This window comes from Sporothrix brasiliensis (assembly GCF_000820605.1).
Source record: "Sporothrix brasiliensis 5110 chromosome Unknown Cont20, whole genome shotgun sequence".
Classification (NCBI taxonomy): domain Eukaryota; kingdom Fungi; phylum Ascomycota; class Sordariomycetes; order Ophiostomatales; family Ophiostomataceae; genus Sporothrix; species Sporothrix brasiliensis.
In genome coordinates, this window is record NW_024467139.1 from 4,637,777 (window position 1) to 4,660,839 (window position 23,063).

Consider the following 23,063-nt stretch of genomic DNA (forward strand, 5'->3'; position numbering starts at 1 on the left):
TTTACCAGTTTGTCTTTTTTGCATTATACTTCTATTTTGTTGGTGTTGGTGCGTGGTCTCGAATGTTTTTTTCCCAGTCCGCGAGCACAGTGACGCGTTTTAGAAGGCAAGTGTTCTGCGGGCGACTTTGAGAGGGCATGACACCAGGGGCTAGGGGACGACGTGGAAGTTGCGGAAAACGGGAAAGCGGGCTCAAGAACGCAAAGTTTGTCGTACATGTCCGTCTCCCTCCGAAACGAGTGTAACGAGACAGACAAGATGCAACTTTGTCCTGGAAGTCGTTTTCGTGGCCACATTATTTTGTCTTTTTCTATTTGCCGTGTATTTATGGGGGATATTCCATTTTCATTTCAAACGCAAAAAACCAAAACTGGGAGTTTTGTGAGAAACACAACGGCAGAAACAAAAAACACAAGAACCAAAAAAGGGAAAATGGAAAAAAAATTCAAGAAATTTAAGAAACGCCTCCGTGTACCATCATCGGGCTGTGAACCTGTCTTCTGCAATAACATCTGTAAATACTAAACGCACAACTTTGTTCAGATCTATGTCATGAATCATCCGTCTTCACCGGCAACCGTCTATGTTTACAAAGCCTTCTTAGACAGCTCCAGCCGGCGGAACATCCCCACATGCGGAATGCCCTCTTCCCACCATGTACCCATGCCCTCGTCAACGACAAACCCGAGCCGCTGGTAGAAACCCAGGGCATGGACCTGCGCGTGCAAACACACAAGCCCATTGAACCTGGTCTCAGTGGTCGCCGCCGCAGCCATTGGGTCGACCTTGTCAAAGTACGCCAGGTTCTCCTGGATCCAGTCCAGCGCCGTCTGCACGAGATACTGTCCAAGGTGGAAGCCCCTAAAGGAGGATAGGACGGCGATGCGGCCCAGCTTCACGTAGGGCTCCTTGCCGTCGTGCAGGGATGTGGCCCGGTCTGGGCCGATGGCCGCCTCAATTTCGGCCGCCAAGTCGGCCTCAGTGGCTGGCAGATACTCGAGTTGCGACCGCGGCATGGTGTGCAAAGGAGGTGCGGCGGCGGCGGCGGCGGCGTCCTTGCTATCCAACCGCTGCTCGGACTTGCGCACCCACCGGCCCTTGAGCACAACAGCGCCGTCAATGATGGAATATGCGCCGCCCGGCATCGGGTGCGGAGGCTGTGGATAGGGCACGACGCGGATGGTACCGACGGCTTCACCGCCGTCGGTCATGTAGGCGACCCAGTGGACCGATCGCATGTCGTCCTCGTCGAGCTCACTCTCGAGCGGCACCTTTTGCTCCATAATGAAGACGTTGTGCCGCACCTTCATAGCATCCAGAAACGTCGGGTCGATCTCGGCCGCCCGCGGCTGGGCCAGCGGGGAGAAGTGCACTTCGTAAGCCTCGGTGCTCGGCCGAGACACAAAAACAGAGAATGGCACACTGCCGGCCGGTGCAGGATTCTTGGTAGCCATGGTGCCGTCTTTTGTATGTGATGACGACTTGTGAGCCTGAAGAATCTGGCGCCGCTCTGGAGACGAGAGACCTGACGGAGGCTGCAATTGCTGCTTTCGCCGAGTGTGCCCTAACAATTTTAGGAGCTAAACTGATTTCGGTTCAGAAATGTCGATGTAATCAAATGCGTTCGTTTCGACAAAACGTGTTGAAGATTTTTGTAACTGTGGTGGACAAAGTCGGTGGTACTCGCTGATGGTAGTTTCACAATCTGTTAGGCAGCCGAACAACACGACTCTAGTGGCTGCAGGGCCAACCCAGGCAAGTAGGAAATACACCTGACTAGAATGGGAAAGTGCACATGTAGACCATCGGTGAAAGAACAATCAGTAAAGGAACCGACGAAAATATCTGGGAAGGAAAGAGCTGACATAACACTTCATCATGGAGTGAAGACATGTTGCAATCATATTGGCATTCACCTTTTTTAATTTTGTTTTTGAAGACCGTCTCCTCTATTGTATTGCCCTCTTGCATTTTATCGAAGCGCAGTTAAAGCAAGCGCCGTTCTTAGTACGGCGACATTGCCAGCTGAGTTAAACTATCAAAATAAATATATACAAGCAAACATATTCTATACTTTTGGTTTCATCGCAAAAGATTTTTTTTCTTTTCTTATCAACATGTACAACGAACAATGCGTCGATCTCATATCACGCGCCAGTTGCTGCCGCGTACCATCTATTTTTTGCACACCAGCTGCAAGTCGCTCAGCTTGTAGTCGCCGGTCTTGTTGAAGGTCGAAAACGTCAGCGACGTCGCAACGGCCAGGTTGGCACCTGTGAAGTCGGACAGCGGGACCGTGACCTGGCTAAGGGCCGTGCCAGCAGGGACCGTCACATTGTGGAAGACGCTGGAGTGAGCGGTGGCGTTGCAGTTGGCCTTGGTCTGGATCTCGAGCAAGAAGGACGACTGCGCGGGGCCGCTCAGCTTGAAGCTGATGTCCGTGAAGCCACTGCTGGCTGCAGCGAGGTCCTCGCAGGGCAGGTTCTCGTAAAAGTAGGAGGTGGTCTTGGTCGTGAGAGACAGGGTGGTGCCGCTGACGGAGATGGAGCCCATCGTTTTGTCGTCTGTTCGTTAGAGAAAGGCAAGGAGAAGATCCAATACAAGGAGAAAGGACAACATACCACCGCTGACAGAACCGAGGCTGTTTGTATTGTTGGCCCAGCTGGCAAATGTGTCAATGGGCTTGTTGGCCGTGCAGACCGCCCGGTCCAAGACAGTTGGCGCGGCCATGGCCGATGTGGCAGCCGCAGCCACGCAGAAGACGGACTTGAAGAGCATCGTGAGGGTTGTCAAGATAGCAAAGAAGGGGGCTGGAGCAGTACGGTTGGTCAAGAAACAGAAAATGAGTACGAGGCGACAGGATGCAAAGGGACTCGACTGCAGTTCTCTTGCGACAGACAGACGCGAGGGAAATCGTATATATACGCATGGACGTGGATGGTTCTGCCCAAACTATATTTGTCCTCTCGTTTTCCCACAGTTTGTCTTCTCTGTCAATATAACTTTCCTAGGCGCCAATTTCTACCGGGGAAATATACTTCGGATGAAAGAAAAACAAGATGTGAAAGGTTTAGGCGAGGTGAAAACCCAGACAGAACAAAACGTAAGGTATCTTTGCGTTCTATCAAGGAAACGGGACGAAGAGACTATGCGGGGGCCGACACAATTACCCAAGTTCCTCTCAAAGGTACGATTCCTATGTCCTCTCAAATAGAGGGCGCGATACTGGGGAGTTGTGTGTTCTTCCGCTTCCACTTCTGCACCAGTGGATCATCCCGGCAGAACTCGTAAGGTGCGAGGAATGCCTGCTGTGTAGAGAGTAGAAAATGTTTTCCCCAGGCCGAGTGAGAAGGAAACTAAGCGAGTCTGCCAGTTATCGGCAGATGTGAGTACGAGATCGCTGAGATAAATTGAAATGCAGGGGAAGTACAGGTGGCTATTCGGAGTCGAGCTACTTTTCTTCCAAAGCTAATTAATTCAGTACGCTTTAGATCTTCTCTTGTTTTCTCACCTAGCATCCTTGTCAGCATCCTACATTAATTCCTCGAGAAAACAATAGCGACTAATGTTTTTTTTGGTATTTTTTAACCGACGGCTGGATCCTGTTCTCGGATGACAATTGTGCCTCACTTCTATGCATATTGTGTCGAAGCGTTCTTTAACCATATTGGAGGAATAGTACCGCATTCTTTAGCAGGACTTATTATTTGGTTTATAACACTGCTGTCTTGCTTTCCAATGCTCCTCCAAGGCGGCTTGGGCATATGCACGCCATTAAGAAGAAACGAAACAAGACCGCTGCGCCCAGAACGGTATTACGCAAACATATATGTCGTACATTGGACGGATCAGGGGCACGATCTTAGCCGGCGCCGATATTCCGAGTTGTACTAGAAGCCGAGTTTACAGTCCTTTGCGTATTTTGATTGCTTTATTTGCCCCCCTTCCCTTTCAAGGGGCAATGTGAAATACAAAGGATGACGACGCGCCATGGAAGCAACAACAGCCGAACGCATGGGAAAGGTGTTTAGGGATTGTCGTAAATAAATGTGGTTTCGGTCGCAGTCCAATGTTGGGAGCGCTAGGTTAAGCATAACAGAACCCGCTGGATCTCTGGAAATGGAAAAGAACCGCCGATTCCACAATGTCTTGAATAGAAGGCAAGAAGAAAAGAACAAAAAAGGACATGGTATAAGATCGTGTAAAGCATGCAACCCCCGGTAAAACACTGTCATATTCGTAAAAACGCCGTCGTTCTCTCCTGCCCTGATTCTTTCCCAAAATGCCTGCTCGGATCTGGTTCCAAACAGTCATATCACTTTCGTATCATCTTGAGGAGCGGCGCAATCCTAAACTTCTTGCTGAGGCCAACTCGGTACGGCACTCGCCCCTGGCTGGCAGTGGTGTTGAGCCCAGTGCTGAGCAATCCCCGCTCCGGCGCCGGCGTATTTCGAAGAGGTGGCTCCTCCTCTTTGGCAGCAACCGCTGTCCTTTGATCTTTTAGGTCGTCTCCTGCATCGACCGCCTCTGCCTTCAAGGAGCTGATCGCGGACGTGTTGCCACTGGTCTTACCAAGAACCGGCTTTTCGTCCACTGCCTCTTGGCTGATTATGTGCTGAACGTCCACCCCTGCGGCCCTGCGCCCTCGGCCGGCCTTGCTCCCCTTCTTATCCTTTGCGACAGCTTTTTTGCCTGCCTTCCCCCTTTTGCCCTTAGCCTTGACAGGTGTAGGTGGTTGCAAGTCGGCTTCGCTGTCGGATTCCGAGTCCGGTGCGACCATGTCTGTGTCCGTCAGGGGCTGTTCGGACTCGTAGGCCATCTCGTCCTCCACAATGCCCTGGGCCAGAATGTCCTCGTCGGTCTCCTCTTCTGGCGGGGGCGCCTTTTGCCGTTTTGGTCGACCTCGTGGCCGTTTGGTGTTGTTGGGCTTTGGTTGAACGGGTTCCAGCCGCAGCTCAACAGACGCCTTTTCCATTCTTTTCTTAGCTCCTCTTTTGCGCTTTCCTGGTGTTTTGCTCTTGACATGGCCGTCAGGGAAGTCGTTTTCACTGTCGGCTGGTGGCGGGTTCATAGCAACGTTTTTGTCATCGTCTTCATCGTCTGATGCCGCAATAAAAACGGCCTTTTTCTTGAGAGGCTTCTTTTGGGGGCTCTTTTTCTTTGTCTTCGTTTTCACGAGCTTCATTTCCTTTAACGAGTCGTACGACGCATCGAACTCATGAACAGCCTCACTCTGTGCAGGAACATCAAGGCTAATAGACAGCTCGTCCGCAACAGAGCTTTGCGGTTGCATTGGCTGCCCTCGTATTGAATTTGTCGTATTTTGTGCATTTGGTTCCCCCCACTCAACACCACCTTCGTCATCCTCGCGTTCGTCGTCCTCTTGAAGTAACGGGCTGTTGCGTTGTCGTGGCTCTCGTATGCCTTGTTCTGAAATAATATCGGGAGAAGACATGATCTGGTACAGGTAATTCGTTAGCCAAAAGAGCAATCCTTGGATCTGAAGAGGGAAAAAACCATACCTGCGCCACATCGGCTGTTTTGCGGGACAGCCTCAACGGCGTTGGATTTTGTGTGGCGACTGCTGCAACCTCCTCTAGGACAATATCCCCATCATGACCCATGCTGCTTTTGATCTGCCTCAAGATGGAGTTGCCGGTGATATTATTGCTGCTACCGGGAACACGCCGCCCCGAGGAATTATATAGGCTCGGTGTCGTGAATGCAATCGTACTTTGTGTGCCATCCTCGGGTTGTGGCAAACGATTCTCACAGGAGTCTTTGTGAGTCGAAGCCCCAACAGCAGCACCAGCAGTCTCCAGACCAAGGTCGAGGCCATGCTGCCTCGGCAAAGATGGATCGTGTGCCGCGGCGAGGGCGTCGTCGTTGATGCTGCTGCTGAGCAGTCGCGGATACTGGTGCAAGCGGCTTGGAGTCAAGGGCTCGAGGGGAATGGAAATGGTCTCGACGACTGTGTTGCCTTCGGTATTGGTCTCGTCTGCCGTCTTCTGCTTCTTGGTCTTTGCCGCCTCCGACGCATGGCCGCTGCTGAGGTCGTCGAGCTGCACAACAACCGAGGCATTCTTTTGCCTCTTGGCCTGTTGATGTTGTTGTTGTTGTCGTCGGTCACCCTCTTCCCGTTTCCGCTTCAGGTAGGATCCGCGCTGCTGACCGGCGACTTCGATCGGGCTGCTGGGCACCGCCCAGGGATCACGGCCACCTTTGTCAACAGACACGCTCACAGTGGAGCCAAGACGGTGGTTGTCGTCAAGATCGGCGTGCTGTGGCGCCAATTGCGCTCCGATAGTCCTCCGCTGCTCCTCGTAGACATCGCGAAAGAAGGAGGGGTCTGTCGAGGTGCTCGTAGCCGGCAAATTTGGCGTTGCGGCCGTCGCCGTTGTCGCCATTGTCGCAAACGGCAAAAAAGGACGCGGCGACAACTGCGGACTGGCCAGCGGAATACTTAGCGGGCTCAGGTTGTCGCCGTCGTCGTCCGAGTCAAATACTTCACGTTTGGATGACGACATGCTTGAAGGACTGCATCGCCTGGCCTTGTTGCGTGTTGTGATGAGGTCGGGCAATACTGTCGATTGAGACGTTGTCGGTTAGACAGGTGACATTCTTCTGCAAAAAGACGCGACTGACGACGCGACTTGGAGGACCGATTTAGATTGGTGGGGCATTGAAAAGTACTACTACACACTATTTAGGTGTACAGGTACAAAGCCAGTTATTTACTCCCACTTGACCTCCTCAAGATTTACGTCCCGGCCATACATTCATGTTCTACGAACACAGCTTGCGTCTTGTTAACTACATTTCAACGGATAACAAACGCCATTAAGTTGAACACCTGTAGTACAGTATTATTGCATTTTAAATTCGTTTTGATAACTACCGCTATGCGACAAAGAGACAGAGAGGTCGGGGTTTTGAATTTTGAATAGGAGGGAGCGAAGGAGGAAACTGCAGGGAACCAAAGAGAGCGAAACACGAACAGACAGAAGAGAAAAGACCAAAACGAACTATGAAGTCCCATATCAGAAACCCTGCTAAGTTGAAACCCTTCCTCCGTCCATACCTACAACTCTCCTTCCCTCACATCAAGAAAGAAGCACCACAGGCCAGGGCCATGAGCAGGATCGCCAAGGTACAGCTGCGGTTGGCGCCTGTGGCCTGGCCAGAGAATACGGGGCTGGATGACGATGTTTCGGCACCATCGCCGTTTCTGTTGCCACCGCCACTGCCGCCATAGGGAGGCAGTGTCGTCGTGCCAATGGTACTCCCCGTCGAGGTGACAGAGGTCGGCGGGCAGTCCGTTGTGGTGGTGGTGCTGCCTGTGACGCTGCTGGCAACACTTCTAGCCGCGGCAGTAGTGTTCCAAGCGTACGACGAATGCACACAGTTGGTGGAGTACACAGGCGGCGGGCTGGTGCCGTAAGTGGCCTGGGCCGACGAAGACACCGAGCCAGGCACCGACGAAGGTGCAGACGTGCCGGCGGAGCCATACGGAGGGGGCTGCCACACAGAGGATGAGGTCAACGACTCAGAGGTCGTCGAGGACGTCGTTGGCGGCGGCAGATATGTGGATGGTGACGTCTGGAGGGACTCCGAGGTAGACTGCACCGGCCGCACCGACTGCGTCTCAGAGCAGGTAACCGATGACAACGGGGACAAAGTAGACGGCAGAACTGTCGGGTAGGGGTGGGCCGTGTAACTGTAGCTGCTTGCCAGGGTCGGGCCGGCGGCCGAAGTCGACAATGGAGGTGTATGCTGGACGCCGTACTGGGAGCTAAACGAATGTGAGTGGCTGAATCCGACAAGTAAAGTACGTCGAGAGAGAAAAACTTACGTCTCCGAGTAGGCATACGACTGGCCATTGACTGCTGTGGCCATCAGGCCGAGGGCCATCATAAGAACAGATTTCATGGCTTTGACAGTTCTTGGTGTTGATATACTTATTTTTTATTTTATTTTCTTCAGGGGACTCTCCACCGGGGATTATAATTAAAAATTATGTGCAAGCACGGATATGGGAGTATAGAGTGAACGAACTTCAGCGAGTGGCAAAAGGGAGAAACAAGTTGGATATGGAGAAGGACGAGGAGAAGCGGCCAAAGTAAAAGAGCGACTTGGAAGAGGTGGTGAAGGACAAGAAAGGTAAGCTCTCTCGCTTGTAAGATGCTGGTTCACGCTCTTTATATATCAGTTAGGAGAGGGACGGTAGGCGCAAGTGGTCACTGTGTATAGGTAACCAGAGAGACGGTAGAGCAGTCAGGGAAAGACGGAACCACTGACGATCCGGGGACAGGAACGGTGCCCAAATGAAGACGCAACGAAGAGGAAATAAAAAAAAGAGAGAGAATGGTTGCTTTTAGTGAGTACCTCTTATGTTGTTGTACCTTGGCGTGCTGTTGTAAGAGTTCGGGCATATGTTTTTTTAATGTCCACTGTTTTGGACTTTTATCTTTGCAGACAAACGTTTACCTTGTCTTGAACCTCTCTCAGTATGCCCCACAGTGATTTTGTTACCCGTCGCAGTGCCTCCCACCGTATCTCAAGCTTCCCAAGGAGAAAAAAAAGAATAGATGCAGGTTACCTTGTCTACGTTCACAAATCACTTATCGTGAAACCAGTAATCTGGGTGCGGACATACTCCTGTTTTTGTCTGCCTGTAACCTGGTTTTATATTGATGCCCCTGTTCTTCCCTGCAGCGGACCAGCCACTCGACAACGCCTTGTAATTTGGTGACGAGTCGCGCTCGACTTGTCATCTGGCACAGAAAAGAGATGCAACAGAGAATCAGAGTAGAAAGGGGGCAGGACAAGAGCAGCATAAACAAAGACATGCAGACTACCGAAATTTGGCACCACCAGAGAGAGGTAACGCGCCTCGTTTGTGTGTTCAAATGCCAATCTTGTTCCCTATTATGCCTTGCTATTGTGTCACCAGGGCTCCTGGTGTTCATTGATCCTTTTCCTGTGTTCATTGGGCTGCTGGAGACGCTTTCCCGCCACCTAGATTAATTTTGTGTGTTCTTTTTGACAAAGTATTCATGAATCAACTTGTGTCACAATACTATGCGGGAACAATAAAAATCGAGCAGAGGCAAAGCAAGGAGGAAGAGGAACAAAGTAGATTCAAAATAAAACCGTATGTACTTGCACGAAAGACTCGAACCGAGATATACACATCTGGAATTGGCAACACTAAAACCACAACCGCAAACGCAGAGGGAGCCACCCAAGACTGTTTGTAAGATACAAATTGGAAGATAAACCGAGACAGAAGATAACGCGAGACAAAGTTTCGGCCACATTTTTGAGCCAGAATTGTACACATGGGGAGTGTGATTTGAGGCACATCCTGGCCAACCTCGTGTTCAAGTCGAGCAACGTCACAATATACGGTCTCGCTTCTCTCAAGCAAACCCATACCACTGCGTCCTTGTTGCCGTCTCCCGTTCGTTGACGCCTCCCTCTCTCTTTCTTCCCTCCTACTCGTCCTCTTTTGCAGCGGCTCCCTTTCCCAGTCGAAATTTCCAGCTCCAATGGGCAGTCGGGTCGGTGATCAGATCCCGCATGTTGGTCAAAAAGACCTGTTTGGCCCCGCGCACCAGCAGACCATGGTCGAGGCAGCGGCGAGCAGCTTGCGTGGCGCGCAGGGCATCGCCGACACCGTTCCATTCGAGGGCCAAACGGTACTCGGCCTCGTGCATGCGGCCATGTAGACCCTCAAGCTCAAACAATAGAACCAGCAGTTCGCCGGCCGACGGGCCCACCGTCACGTTGGCGATGTTGGCGCTCACGCCATCCGGCATCAGCAAACTGTAGTTGTCCAGGGACGTCAATAACGCCTGGATAGAGCGGACGCGGTCGTCGGACTCGGCCAAGCGGTGCGGCGGTAACGTACATCTCGCACATGTGCAGCCGAATCCCCAATGGCGGTGAAGTTTGGTCTGGCGGTCGGCCCGCACTTGTATCGGATCGATGTAGGCGACGGTCAGCTCCTCGCCCTGCATGATGTCGACGACAGCATAAACGCTGTGTGACAGAGTAACCGGGTCGAAGAAGTAGGCACAGTTGGGCTGGCACCCGTGATTAAGACGTGACACTGTGCCGTTGTGTGCTGTGTTAGTCATTGTGTGCTGTGCGACGAACAAGGTCAAACAGAAGAAACAAAGAGTGACAGTTACCATCACGGAACACAGTGTGCAGATCCGGCTCGCCGTCGGCAATGCCCGTTCGAAATGCGTTGGTCACAAAGATCTGGTAGGCCTCGTTCTCGTTTGCGTCTTGCACATCGAAGCCGGAGTTCGTAGACAGGTTGAAGAACTGCGCGCGATGCGGTTCTGGAAGGCCAGAGGCGGCACCCTCAAGTAGACTTGCAAATGGAGCGACTGGCAGTGCATCTATCGCGGCTCCGTCAATCATGACAGCAGGCGTACGTGCCATGATACGTTCACCACGGCGGATGGGCCGTGTGGCCACGAGACCCACGTCCTTGCCTGGCACGTTCTGCTCACTCCAGGCGGGCACAGTGACAGAATCGCCGTCGGGTGGCCAGTCTGCGCCGTTGGGCGTCGGCCCCTTGCTTGCAGGAAGCGTCTCTTCGCTTCCCCCAAACACAGGCCGAGTGGCCATGGCGCCGAGCCGGCTCGCGGTGGTGATGACCGAGAGACCCATCCCCTGGCTAAATGATGGGTGTGTGTAGACGCAGTACTCGGCATCGTCTTCTCCTGTTTTTGTGTCTTTGGTAATTTGCTTCTCTGGTAGATTGCCCCGTCGGCAGTTGCCTTTGACCCACGGCGCTGGAACCACCGAGCAAGTGGCCTGTGTGTTACCGCCGTCATGACCGAGAGCTACAGGAATCTGGTCAATTTGGCCAGTCTGGTGATATTGAAGCTGACCGACCTGGTGCTGTTCCTCCTTGTCTGTCTCCTGTCGGCGTGCACCGCTGTTGTTCAACAGCGGTGTCGACTCTGTAGACCTGGATGCTGCATATGACGCACATGACGAGGACGACGTGGATGATGAAGGTGACGAAGACACCGGCTGACACACAGAGGCATCAACTGGTGTGACGAGGCCACTTTGATTCAGGACCGATCGTGGACAGAAAGCCAGCAAAGAGTCCGCATGGTGAACATATCGAAAGCCGGCTGCCGCCGTATCGACTGTGTCGCCCGGATGTGCGGTCGCGAGAAGTAGCAACAGCCAAAGTGGCCGAAGGCCTGCTCCTGTTTTTGTTTTTATCTCGGGCAACATTGTTGGACTTCTCAGTCTCTTTTGCTTTTGTTTTACTTTATAAAGTTGGGAGAAGGAAAAGTCCAAGAACGAAAAGCCCAAAAAGGGTAGGCACGCGAATGGCAAGAGCACCTACGGGGGCATCTTGCCGTCTTAGGAAACTCTGCGTCTTCTTATTCCGTCCCCACTATTTGGACTCTTGTCGCTCTCTTGGCTACTTTATTTATTTACTTGGCCTTGTGTCTCTCTCTTACAAACTGTCGGACTATGCTTTCCTTACGCCCAGCGACGTACCGCGCTGAGACAAACCAGCGTGGCGACTTCTATTAATCAACTCAAGCAACAGTAGACGGGATTGTCCTGCCAAGAAAGGTAGGACGAGGCATCGGCCACTGATATCAGATGACTGGGCGAGTGGTTCATGATCATGACTCGTAAGCACATTGGGGTTGGACGTCTGTGGGTAAGGGGTATACTAAACTTCCCCTACGCCTCAAGTACAGCGCAATTGCCACTGTCGGAGGGCAACAGGTCTTTATTTCGCCGTTGATGAAACGGCCGTGTTCGCACCAACCGTACTTGGTAAAGGTTTTGGAAAAAGAAATACACAGAACGAACTGGCCTTTTCAATCATCTAGGGGGGAAGCAGAGATAGGGTTGGATGGTTTCACGCCGGACGTGCCGAGACTGCCAAGTTTCAACGTGTGGTCAGACCCAGCTTGGCCGTCGCAAAATGTTGCACCTCTCGATCTGTGCTCAATCGATTGCCAGTTGTCGACACGTTTTTATCTTTTCTTTTTGTTTTATTGCAAACTCCTGAACGAATTTTACAGCTGGGCTCTGTGGAGGGTTCAGAAACCGGCAAGTGGTACTTTAACACTGTGCACAAATTTCTATCTCGTTCTAGCCCTGTACGAGCTTCTGCGAGCCCTCTCCGTCCTTTCAACGCACCTACTTTCTTCTCCTACCACTTACTATTCCTCCTGGTAAATGGCAAAACGGATCATGTAGTGGTCCTCCTTTTTCTTGGCCCCATCCGTCGCCGGCTGCCGCTTCTCAGGCCGCGCCTCCGGAACAAGTTCCGCCTCCACACGCCACTTGGTCTTGGTGCGCTCGCCGATCTCGTCCCACAGCTGCTGTAGCGTCGCCGGGTTGTGGTGGAACCTGTACTCGCCGCGCGCTGCCAGTGTAGCACGGTCGACGGGCGCAATGTTGCCGACCTGTCGCCCAAACAACAGCCGCGGTTGACCCGAGTTGGTCGCCTTGGTCTTGTCCGCAGGCCGGAAGAAGCGCACCACGCGCTCGCCCAGTCGCACCTGGTCTTCCCAGCTGAATATGTGGAAGAAGCTGGCGGCGTGTACCACGTCAAGAGTGCCGTCAAGGGCGGTTAGCTCCTTTTGGCCTGCGCCTGCCTCATCATCCTCAAGCATGTCGGCCGCGACGAAGGTGCCTTTGAATGTGTCGCGGTCACGGAACAGATCGAACCCGAGATCGATAAACAGCTGCTCGAGGTCCGAGCCGACGAGGTTGGCCGTCGGGGCACCGTCGGCCGCAAGCTGGCGCAGCATGTAACCAAAACAGCAGCCTGCATCGAGCAAGCGGTCGCCACCGTCCCGGAGCCGCTCCACGACGGATGCATACACAGGCAGCTTGGTGAAGTAGAGGTCCAGGAAACGCCAGGAACCGATGCACGTGTACGGAAATACGGCCCATGCACGGTCGCGTATGGCGTGGAGATGCGGCGTAACTTTGTCGGCGGGGATGTGACTGTAGGTCTGGAGCAGCTTGGCGACCTGGTTGTCACGATCCTCGGGGACCGCCTCCAGATAGCGCGTACGGCGCTCGGCCATCTCGCTTTCGGTCTTGGGCGGCATTTTGCGCGGCTGAACTGTCCAACGAAAAAGTACGAGAGCCAAGAATGGGAATGTATGTTGGGGGATAAACGGCGGCCGACAGCCTTCCGCTGGAGTCTTGGAGAAACTCACTTTATGTGCGAGGCAGCAGCTACCCGAGAGCTGTCGCATCGGCTTCTCGGAGCCTAATCGGCAAAGGCCTGTATGGTTTCACGTCCTTGCCGTAATGCAAAATCTGGTTGAGTGCCTTCAGGCATTGCCATGTGCATGGCAGGTCTTTTGCTCGTTATGCCTTCGTTTTCTTCACGCCGCCACCCCCCTGTCGTCAAGACTCGTGGGCGCCAAGAGAACAAATAACCTTTCCGTATGTCGCACTGAGGGCTTTACGGTGGTATTGGCGGCAAGCATGCGATGCCTCTCGCTAGGTAACATTGGATGCCTGGGAGTCACACATATCGAAGGTAATCGAAAAAAACAGCAGCTTGAGGATATACAAACAGTGGCACTCGTCTTTGCCATCGTCTTTCTGATCATATCGGCAATGGTATCTGACGTGCCTTGTTGTCCGTATAACTCGTGATACTTGGCGTTCCCAGCAAGGATCCAGGCAAGATGGCCGAGTTGGTTATGGCGTAGGATTAAGGTTCCTATGGAGCAATCCGCGTGGGTTCAAGTCCCACTCTTGTCATTATTTTGTTTCTGTTTCTTTTTTTCTTTTCCTTTTTCAATTAACGTTTAAAATTATTTTCGGTCTTATTTCTGTTCTCTTTTTTAATTTTTATTTTCTTGGAAAAAAAAAAAGAGGAAATATAAGTAATCCAAATCTTTCATCGATATCTGATAAATAAAACCTAGTAAAAGACCAAAAAATAGTGACAAGAGTGGGACTTGAACCCACGCGGATTGCTCCATAGGAACCTTAATCCTACGCCATAACCAACTCGGCCATCTTGCCTATTAAGTTAAATTCTCAGTGTCTTAGTTCAATATATAAATCTCACAAAGTGCCGTAAAATAACGAGGCCGCACGCCACTAATCTAATCATTAACATGCAGGAAAGACGGTGCAGAGCAAGGTCAACCAGAGACTAGTGAACATTTTGGTATGCCATGGGAAAAAAAAAAAAAAAAGTTTTAATCATATTCTATAAGCATATATTAAGGCACAAAATTAGGGATGACTCTCTGATTCACGGCGTCGGCCCTTGCACAACATCCGTTGCCAAGCGGCGCCTTGGCTCCTCTAGCCACTCGTCCCAGACGGGGTCCATGTAGTCGCTGATGAGGCCCATAATGTACTCACCAGCGTCACCAACCTGCCACAGGTGGCGGCCGTGATTGAGAAGACAAGCGTAGTAGGCCAAGATGACGAGGGACTCGGGGTTCTTGGCCGCAAGCAAGTCGGAAAATTCCTTGGGCATAATGAGCGCCCAAAGCAAAATCATTTTGTGACGGTACAAGTGTTCATTCTTGTCTTCATCCGATTTTTCTTCTTCGTCGCCGTCGTTGTCGTGGCTGTCGGCATTTTCGGCACCTTCGCCGACCGGACGTTCTGCCGTATCATCCATATCCATGGTATCGGCATCGGTACTGCCGTTTTGGCTGGTACTGTGTGTGGACGAGGTTTTTGGGCTCTTGGGTGCCGGTAAGTACAGCACGTCGAAGCCAACCTGGAGTAGACGGATTGCCAAGTGGCAAGCATTCTTTGCGGACGCGCTGAGCCGGTCTTCGGGGGCTCTGTTGACGAGTGTCAGCAGCTGCGCGCAGTCGTGTCCACGGCCCTTGCGGCTTGTGAAGCGAGCACTCCACTGCAGGATGGGCGCAAATTCAGACTGTAGCAAGAGCGGCCAGGTGGTCATGGCAATGGCGGAAACACCCTGCTGCAGCTGGGCGCACTGAACATAGTCCTCGAGAAATTTGTCCAGAGAGTCGTGGCGGCTGGCGAGTGAGTCGGCAAACAGGTGGTGGCCTAGGATGGACGAGAAGAGAAGCATGGGCACGCAGTTGGAGCGGTCGAAGACGCCATGACTGGCGCGCCAGGCGGTGTTGAAAAGCGAGATGGCGCGGGTTTGCAGGAGGACGGACTGACGCTTATAGCGGGCGGCAGCGGTAGGCGACTGGGTCACGTAGGGGGGCGTCGACGAGAACGAGAGCGGCGGCAGCGACGACGGTAGCGAGTACTGTGACGGTGGCGGCACAGGCGAGGCTGCTGTGCTTAGTGACGGAGAAGACATCGACGAGGGCGACGACGAGGAGGGCATGGATAGCGAAGATGGGTTCGTCGACACCAACGGTTGGGACGGTATCCACGGAACGGACGACGGCACCGAGGGTTGCGAGGCCTGCTCTGGCGTCCACTGCTCTTGAGTATGCCACGACTGAGACTGGGGCGGCGTGGTGTGTTTGATGTCGCTGCTGTTGTTCGCCAGGTAGGCGAGATGCCGCGCCGAGAACGCAAGCATGGCATACAGGAGATACGGCGTGCGGATCCCAGCGCGAAGACCGAGAACCATGCCGCTCGACAGGTTGTTGGGATTCGCAGCCAAGCTCTGGATGTCTTCATCAGTCATGAGGTGCACGATAAGCTCGGCATGGCTGACGTTGATTGCCCCATCGGCATCGTCGATGAGGAGAAGCGGGTCGCCGCCGTCTCCGCTGGCGTTGGGACTGCCCGTGGACTGAGAAGGGAACACGGGGAGTGCAGGCGTAACAACCGACGTTGGTGCACTCGAGGCAGCAGACGCGCCTGGCGGAGGCGATGTGCCCTGGGAGGCATTCAGGGAAGTGTCTGCAGACGCCTGTTCGGATACAGATGGAGGGAGTGTGGGGAACGTGCACGCTCGTTCGGACACACTGCAGAGCGAGCAGACAGGACGGCGTTCGTCACACTGGCCGTCTTTCTGTTAGTGACCCATGCCATACGCTTATAATCACCAATAAAGTAATAAAACAGTAACAAATGTCACATCATCCCCGCTCATGCATAATCTTATTTCCTGCACGAACGGCATCTGACTGGACGTGCCGTCTCGATCGAGACTATACGGACTAGGGGTTCATCTCCATAACGGGGTCTGAGAGCCTGTTTCCCTTACCTTGACATGTCGACGCTTGCTATATTTTGCGGTTGTTAGTAATGCGAAGAGAAGGTATGGGAGAGACGGAAACGAGAGGCCGCCACATAACCGTCCCGCAGTCAGAGAGATGGAGAAGGACATACCATTCTAAGCAGCCAGCACGCGACTTCTTGTGGCGCCGACGAAGCATAGCCGTGGGGGTGCGCTTGCGTGACTAGAAGCTAATTGAGGGGGTAGAAAGCACGGAACGAGGTTGGCGTTCCGTTTCACAGACGGCGAGTTATATCGTAGCAGACGAAAAGGTGATAAACGGAAGCCTGCGATGGAGTCAAAACAGAAGAAAAAGGAGGGGGGGTGAGGCTGCAAAGGTGACGGTAAGACAAGGCACAATCTCGCTCTCCTTTGGGCGTACTGGGACCGAATACGCGTTTTACGTGATACGCGGGACGGGAGGAAAGACGAGATGAGGTGTAGGATGGTGGTAAAAAATGGTCGCTAATTTGGGGCTTTATAATGCGAACGAGAGTGTCTCGACTGTTGACAGCTCGACCGTTCGGGTCATCTTTTTTTCTTGGCAGTCTGGTCTAGGGTTTTGGAATAGCTGACGTCGTCCATACATTAGAGACGTGTCAAGGTGGAAGCAACATTAAGCTTCTTCCACCTTGAGAGGGTGCGCTGAGCAAAATGGTAAGAATGAAGAGACTGGACGAGAAAGCCAAAGGATCGTCAAGTCACTGTACGTGACTGTTGCCATTTTGGGCAGGCATCTGTCGCCCTGTGGCTCCTTCCATGAATGTTGAAGGACACTTGCCCCTGGTCTGTGGATCCTTCACGCCCATTGTCTGTTGTATTCCCGTCGCCTTGCGGGAAAGAGTGAAAAGTTGGAAGGAGCTCATTACTAGTGGCCGATGTTGTCGTCATCTCGTATTAGCTAATACGCGTGTACGGTCCCAGTCCCCGTTCCTTTAACGGGGACTCCACATGGCGGGACAGCATGGCCCCACTTCCACGACTAACACGGGCCCGAGCCTCGCGCAACAAAAGCACCCAAATAGCCATTTAGAGGGATCGTGAGATTGCGTTCTCGGGAAGTATGCAGAACGGCCGCCGGGCAGTGCAATCTTCGGATACGCGTTCGAGTGGCCTGAGACGAGACTTTATGTCGTTGCCTAGAAAGTAAACAATCCGGTAAGGGCGATCGGGTAAGCTCGACGAGGGAGAGGGTCTTTATCTGTATTCTGTACCGCTTCGACGTGATCTACGACGTAAACAAATACGGCGTATTCACCTTGGTACTAATCTTTTTGTCCAGACTGTTTATTTTGTTTCTTCACATTCATCCTACGCAGTTGCATTCACGGAACTTTTCAAACCATGCCTCCTCCAAGCAAGGGCAATGCCTCTCCCTCAGAGGCTTGGCGATGATATTTATGGTCGGCCGTCGTCGTCTTGTAGGTTAAGATTCGTCGGTTGTCTTTTGATACTATCCTAAATTCTACACGCCTTACCTCTTTCCTTGGATTATCTTCTCGCGTCGTATTTGATTCATTTTTCTCGGTTCATTTTTCTCGATTAGATATCTACCCACCACTTTCCTCTTTCGACTACCATTTCTTTCTTCCCTCACGATGCCGACTCTCGAGCCATACGTGGACGACGTTTATCTGTGGAAGTACATTCCCAGTCTCACACTGTCGATAGTCTTCACGGGCGTCTTTTTGGTCGTCACGCTTGCCCATCTGTGGAAGATGGTGGCCAAGAAGATGTGGTTCTGCACGCCGTTTGTCATTGGCAGTTTTTGTTTGTCTTTTCCCTTTCCTCGAGCTGTGTACCTTGCACCGAATCCTAATGTGTATTTCAGTCGAAGTCATCGGTTATGCCTGTCGAGCCGGCGCATACAACGCTACCGGCTCCCTTGCTCCGTACCTGCTGCAGTCGCTCTTCTTGCTGCTGGCGCCCATCTTCTTTGCCGCGACTCTCTACATGGTCTACTCGCGCATTGTACGGGCAGTGCACGGCGGGCAATTTTCGCTGATTCGGCCACGGTGGACGACGCACCTCTTTGTGTTTCTTGACTTTTCGTTCCTGTCGGTACAGTCCAACGGCGGTGGACTGCTGGCCAAGACAAAGACGGCGAAGATTGGCAGCTACATCATCGTGACGGGGCTGATCTTGCAGGTGCTGGGCTTCATTGGCTTTATGGTGTGCTGCGTGGTGTTCCACAAGCGGTTCCACGCCAGCCGAGAGCGACGCAACACGGACCTCCCCTGGCAGTCGTGTCTCTACATGCTGTACCTCACATCGCTGGCGGTGCTGGCGCGCAACCTGTACCGTGTGGTGGAGTTTTCGATGGGCACCGACGGGTTCCTGCAGGTGCACGAGTGGCCGGTGTATGCTTTTGATGCGTCGCTGATGCTGGCAGTGATGCTCGTGTTTTTCGTGTGGCACCCAAGCACGCTGTACCCGCACGGTGTACGACCGGTTCCGGCATCCGCGTTGGCATCGAGGTCAGCATCGATCGAAGACGGACGCGACCAGCGGGAGTCGATGATGGAGCTGACGGGGATGGAGACGACGTTCCATCCCGAGGGTAATGCCACTGGCAATTCTGACCCGGGTTTGCGGTACAAGGACGACGAAAGCAGAGGCTTCCAGCTCAAGGACTGGTTTTGGCCGGCCAAGGTCTGGAGTCTAATCAAGCACAGGCGTTGACGGAGTTCTGGGCAGTCTTGAGAGACAGGTGGAGAAGAACTAACACGAATCTTCGCAAAAGGGTGTTATAAACAAGTGCAAAATTGGCACACCTAATATTTTACACATAGACCAGACAACGATAGAGTCATCATAGATTACATTCAGATATACAGATTGTTTAAATCCCGGAACATTGATTAAGCTCCATGCTGCGACAATGCTCGCGTACGAGACCGCCCCCCAAATAGCAGGGAGGACCAACAACAGCCGCGCAATGTAATTCGTCTTCAGCAGCTCGAGAGTGAGGCCGATGATGAGCGCGATGGTTCGCGATGGTTCACACACGATAGCACGGTAGCTGGCATGATAAAGTAGAGTCGCCATGAGCCTCATTGGCTTTGTATTGATTCACTTGGCATTTGGGCAGGAGACTTCTTGACTGGGCAGCATCCCAAATTTAGTCGAACATCGTTGTGCCATGAACATGAAGCTAGTCCTCAATTTGAGAAACTTTACGACTTTCATGTGGACATCTGTAGATTTGGGCGAAAGAGTACAATATCACCGCGTAAGATCAGATCCTTTCGTCGACGAGGACCGCCAAAAGCTGTCCCGACGTCAGCCAAGACGCCGCCTCTGCTACAAGTTGGCAGTTGCGTCAGATACGTTTGCGAACTTGTCCGCTCAAGTCCGTCTGCACGCGAACCTTTTTTGCTGGTTCCAATTCCTATTCCCCGGCCAGTCGGGCGTCGGTACTTCGGCTGCCCGGCACACGGGGGCGCGACGGACGACAGGCTATGTGCGAGGTGAAGCACCGGAGATGCAACGGAATTCATATTTGAGTGGAGTCAGGTGGTCATAGTTTGCTGTGGGACGAGGCTGTGCAGGCAAAAACTCGATCAACAACTTAGATGAAAAGATCCATAATTGGCCTGACCGGCTGGTAAAGTCAGCAGGCTGACAACGGACCGCTAGAGCTGTGAATCACTGTGACATATCTTACCCTCATACCCCAGAGTTTAGTTCTTGGGGCCTGTCGTACATACTTTGTAGTGGATTTACTTGTTGCTGCGGTACTTCTGTATTGGGCATCTTGGCTAGCGTGCTGAGCGTTAAACGTGCTCTGTAGCACAATATACAGTGCGCAACGAAACAATGCCGTCACTGTCTCATCCTTCCCACCGAAAAGCCCCTGAGGCGTCAAAGGTACAGTAGCTACACAGGCTGACAGGGCACCTCAAATTGTGTCCCACAAGAGGTTCAAACGGACTGTCAAGCCCCAGGATCGGCACTCAATTGGACCAGGGGGGGCGGATGATCGGTCGGGAGCAGGAGCAGGTCGAGCGCAGCATCCTGTCGAGCCTGAGCTTTTGTCGGGCAATGTCTGGGAAGAAAATGATGACGAGAGAAGTTGGTCCTCCACGGCTTCTTTAGGGATTGAACCGGGCAAATCAAATTGGTCAATACGACGTAGTCGGGCAAGTACGGAGCATACGATTCGAGGAAGGGGCAACCGACATGGCTGTGCTCTCTAACTGGGCAATGTGACAACAGTTCAACGTGCAGGCAGATGTTCCCAATGAGCTCAGGAAGCTGGGCAATCCGATACCCGAACAGGTGCGAGCAAGCCGAAATGTAGGAAAACGTGATCACCCCCTCGACAAAGCCACACTCGAAAAAGCCGGGTGGGGATTAAACGGTGCAACTGAAGGACTGAGCGACGCCTCAAATCAGCCCAAAAACAAGAATTATGCCCGTGGGCGAGTCTATGAAGTTCGATGCTGGGCAACGAAGGTGCATCTGTCTCGGTTTCCAAATACGACCATCGGCGTGCAAGCAAATAGATAAAGTATCTCGTCTTTCACGCTCGACGTCCAAACATGAAGCTCAATGGCCGCAACGACGTCGATGTGGATCCAGCAACCTGTCGCTCCGTCGCTCTTTCCACCCGTATTTCGTATTGCACCGGCGCTTTTGTCTGCCGTGTTCGCCCCACAGCGCACCCCAGACAATTTTGTGCCAAGCCTTTTTGTCCCGTCATGAACATCGACTCTGATCGCCCCCAGCTGTCTTTCATTGTGCTACGCACCACGACAGCTCGGATACTTCGCAACCTTCGTCGACGCGAACCCGTCCTGCTATCCTCGGCCCCGCTTCCTTCTATTCGCCTTCTGGAAGTGGCAGTGCAACAGATGTGAGCGACATACAGAGGAAAAAGGGCATCCAAGTGCAAGCTCGAAAAGAAAGCAAACTAGCAGAAGGCTAAGCAGCTGTCCCCCCAACGCGGAAGTTCGGCACATAAGCGTTTTCTACTGCGGACGACAACAATATCGCTGAGCGATTGAGGTCTCAGTGTCAAAAGTCGGGGCAGAGAACCGCACAAAACGTTTCGGTCTGTGCGCGAACAGCTCCCGTTTTGGGTATCATGATACACTTTGTGCAGGGGGTAGTGGCCCCTTTCCCCGTGCCCCTTCGCCTACAGGCTCTGCGACGATTACCTTCACCTTGATTCCTCATGGCGGAAGAGAGCCAGCAGGGATACCGATGATGGCAGTCGGATTGCACATCTTCCGAAAACAAAAGATTGGTCGCCCTGGCCCTGTTGCTTCTTGGATTGCTTTTCCCTTTCTCCGCCCCTCTTGAATATTTCGTCTTAACCTTTGACTCATTCCCTCTCCCTAATAGGTTGGCTCGTTGGGTTCATCCGAGTGCCGACTATCGTCATCCTAAAGGAGGAAGAAAAAAGAGGGTGGGTGTCTGCAGGCGACGTTTCCCTGCAGACGCCCAACGAAATCATTGTGGTCGTTGAACAGATAGTAGTGCCTCCAAACGGCTGGCCATGCAGCCGTGCGCTAGCTCATCTTTTAGCAGACGTGCAGATACGGCGCTGGACATATTGTTCTTGAGAAAAAGTGCAATGTGCACCTGACGTCGATCCGTGGAGACAAACCTCCGCAGCACCAGTCAAGACGGACGCGTTTGTTATCGGTCGAGCTTGTGAGCTTGTTTGGGCCTGGCAGCATTCTGTAAGTAAGTCGTTAAAGAGCCTGGCTACGTCGTAAGACACGACAACAAAAGACAGAGTAAGAGAGTTCTGAAGGCTGTGAAGAGGCGACTTTCTTGGGACGCCAACTGTCCCTGTCGCGGAAAAAGGTATCTGTACCCCGGTTTTAGCGGGTCCCCTGCGTCTCCTGGTCTCATGCTCACACCGTGCAATATTTTGGTTCGCCGCACTGCCTTTGCGATGTGAAAACAAACGTCATGGCGACCAGCATCTGGGAGGACTTGCAACTGTCACGCCACCTCTTCAAGTAAGTTCGGAAGCTCGACAGAGTTCTAGAGGAACGTATCTGGGCTTCCCAAAAGAGACGCCGAGTCACTCGTAGTAAAACGTCAAGGGATGTTCTTAATGAGACGTACATTGACAACACAACGGCACTCTCCGGACAGGGCGTACCTCTGCCATCTAATGTAAAGAATAATATTCACCCGTATCTGTGAATACGCGAAGGGGGAGCAGCAACGGAACGCGGCAAAGTAAGCAAGTTAGAGAGCAACACAGCACACAAGTGCTCCCGCACTGTGCAAATGCGCCCGGGGCGCTCCACCTCCCATCGCAACAAAGCCCACGCTCGACATGAGACAGGTGCCGACTCCTGTCCTTTGTATCCCTGCGCCCCAAAGCGTCCTCTGTTCCCACAAAGAGCGCAGAGTGTGCCCCAGGAGAGTGTTTTGCTGGAGTCTCAAATGACGGGCACAGAGCACCGTCCACAACACTGTCCACAGCACCGTGCCAGGGCAACACCGCCCGTTGCACAGCCAGAACGAACTACGGCCGCATCCCTTGGCGGGCAGGAAGGTTGGCAGTAAGACACGCCCCAAGACAACCGGCGTGTCCTACCTTCCTTGGGTCCTTGGCCTCGTCGCCCCTTCCTTCTACGGGGCTCTGTGGTGATCAACAAAACGGACCCTGCAACGGTAGGCGCTAGGCACTCTCTCAGGCACTCTGAGCCACGGCTCGAAGCAACCACCGAGCCACCACACTACAGCTCTATGGCCTCTTGGGAAAGCGCGACCAACATAGCAGGACCTCAAGGATGCTCGGCGCACCCACATTCGTTTGTTCTTTCCCCATTCCTGTCTTGTGCTCCTCCTTCCCTTGCCAATTATATAAAGAGCTTGTGATCCTCGT

The 23,063-nt window shown here is 52.8% G+C and overlaps 8 protein-coding genes and 2 non-coding genes across 10 annotated transcripts; 2 read left to right on the top strand and 8 right to left on the bottom strand.

Moving 5' to 3' along the window:
• Positions 1-587: 587 nt before the first annotated feature.
• SPBR_07709 (uncharacterized protein) lies at positions 588-1,454 on the bottom strand (the record flags this gene model as incomplete). Its single annotated transcript, XM_040765963.1, has 1 exon — positions 588-1,454. The coding sequence occupies one exon, from the start codon at positions 1,452-1,454 to the stop codon at positions 588-590; it is 867 nt and encodes a 288-aa protein (XP_040617210.1).
• Positions 1,455-2,175: 721 nt separating this feature from the next.
• On the bottom strand, positions 2,176-2,778 carry SPBR_07881 (uncharacterized protein; the record flags this gene model as incomplete). Its single annotated transcript, XM_040766135.1, has 2 exons — positions 2,176-2,564; positions 2,622-2,778. The coding sequence occupies 2 exons, from the start codon at positions 2,776-2,778 to the stop codon at positions 2,176-2,178; spliced, it is 546 nt and encodes a 181-aa protein (XP_040617211.1).
• Positions 2,779-4,315: 1,537 nt separating this feature from the next.
• SPBR_06756 (uncharacterized protein) lies at positions 4,316-6,527 on the bottom strand (the record flags this gene model as incomplete). The annotated part of the gene is made up of 2 exons (XM_040765012.1): positions 4,316-5,233; positions 5,523-6,527. 2 exons carry the CDS (start codon positions 6,525-6,527, stop codon positions 4,316-4,318), a joined length of 1,923 nt encoding a protein of 640 aa, XP_040617212.1.
• Positions 6,528-7,098: 571 nt separating this feature from the next.
• SPBR_07737 (uncharacterized protein) lies at positions 7,099-7,929 on the bottom strand (the record flags this gene model as incomplete). The annotated part of the gene is made up of 2 exons (XM_040765991.1): positions 7,099-7,792; positions 7,853-7,929. The coding sequence occupies 2 exons, from the start codon at positions 7,927-7,929 to the stop codon at positions 7,099-7,101; spliced, it is 771 nt and encodes a 256-aa protein (XP_040617213.1).
• A 1,568-nt stretch (positions 7,930-9,497) lies between these two features.
• Positions 9,498-11,072, bottom strand: SPBR_07124 (uncharacterized protein; the record flags this gene model as incomplete). The annotated part of the gene is made up of 3 exons (XM_040765378.1): positions 9,498-10,088; positions 10,210-10,990; positions 11,065-11,072. 3 exons carry the CDS (start codon positions 11,070-11,072, stop codon positions 9,498-9,500), a joined length of 1,380 nt encoding a protein of 459 aa, XP_040617214.1.
• Positions 11,073-12,221: 1,149 nt separating this feature from the next.
• On the bottom strand, positions 12,222-13,121 carry SPBR_07674 (uncharacterized protein; the record flags this gene model as incomplete). Its single annotated transcript, XM_040765928.1, has 1 exon — positions 12,222-13,121. The coding sequence occupies one exon, from the start codon at positions 13,119-13,121 to the stop codon at positions 12,222-12,224; it is 900 nt and encodes a 299-aa protein (XP_040617215.1).
• A 585-nt stretch (positions 13,122-13,706) lies between these two features.
• SPBR_09535 lies at positions 13,707-13,788 on the top strand. Its single transcript has one exon. It is a non-coding gene; the product is annotated as a tRNA-Leu (tRNA).
• Positions 13,789-13,973: 185 nt separating this feature from the next.
• Positions 13,974-14,055, bottom strand: SPBR_09539. Its single transcript has one exon. It is a non-coding gene; the product is annotated as a tRNA-Leu (tRNA).
• A 235-nt stretch (positions 14,056-14,290) lies between these two features.
• SPBR_06831 (uncharacterized protein) lies at positions 14,291-16,367 on the bottom strand (the record flags this gene model as incomplete). Its single annotated transcript, XM_040765087.1, has 3 exons — positions 14,291-15,898; positions 16,196-16,214; positions 16,321-16,367. 3 exons carry the CDS (start codon positions 16,365-16,367, stop codon positions 14,291-14,293), a joined length of 1,674 nt encoding a protein of 557 aa, XP_040617216.1.
• Positions 16,368-17,805: 1,438 nt separating this feature from the next.
• On the top strand, positions 17,806-18,889 carry SPBR_07522 (RTA1 like protein; the record flags this gene model as incomplete). The annotated part of the gene is made up of 2 exons (XM_040765776.1): positions 17,806-17,977; positions 18,039-18,889. 2 exons carry the CDS (start codon positions 17,806-17,808, stop codon positions 18,887-18,889), a joined length of 1,023 nt encoding a protein of 340 aa, XP_040617217.1.
• Positions 18,890-23,063: the final 4,174 nt, after the last annotated feature.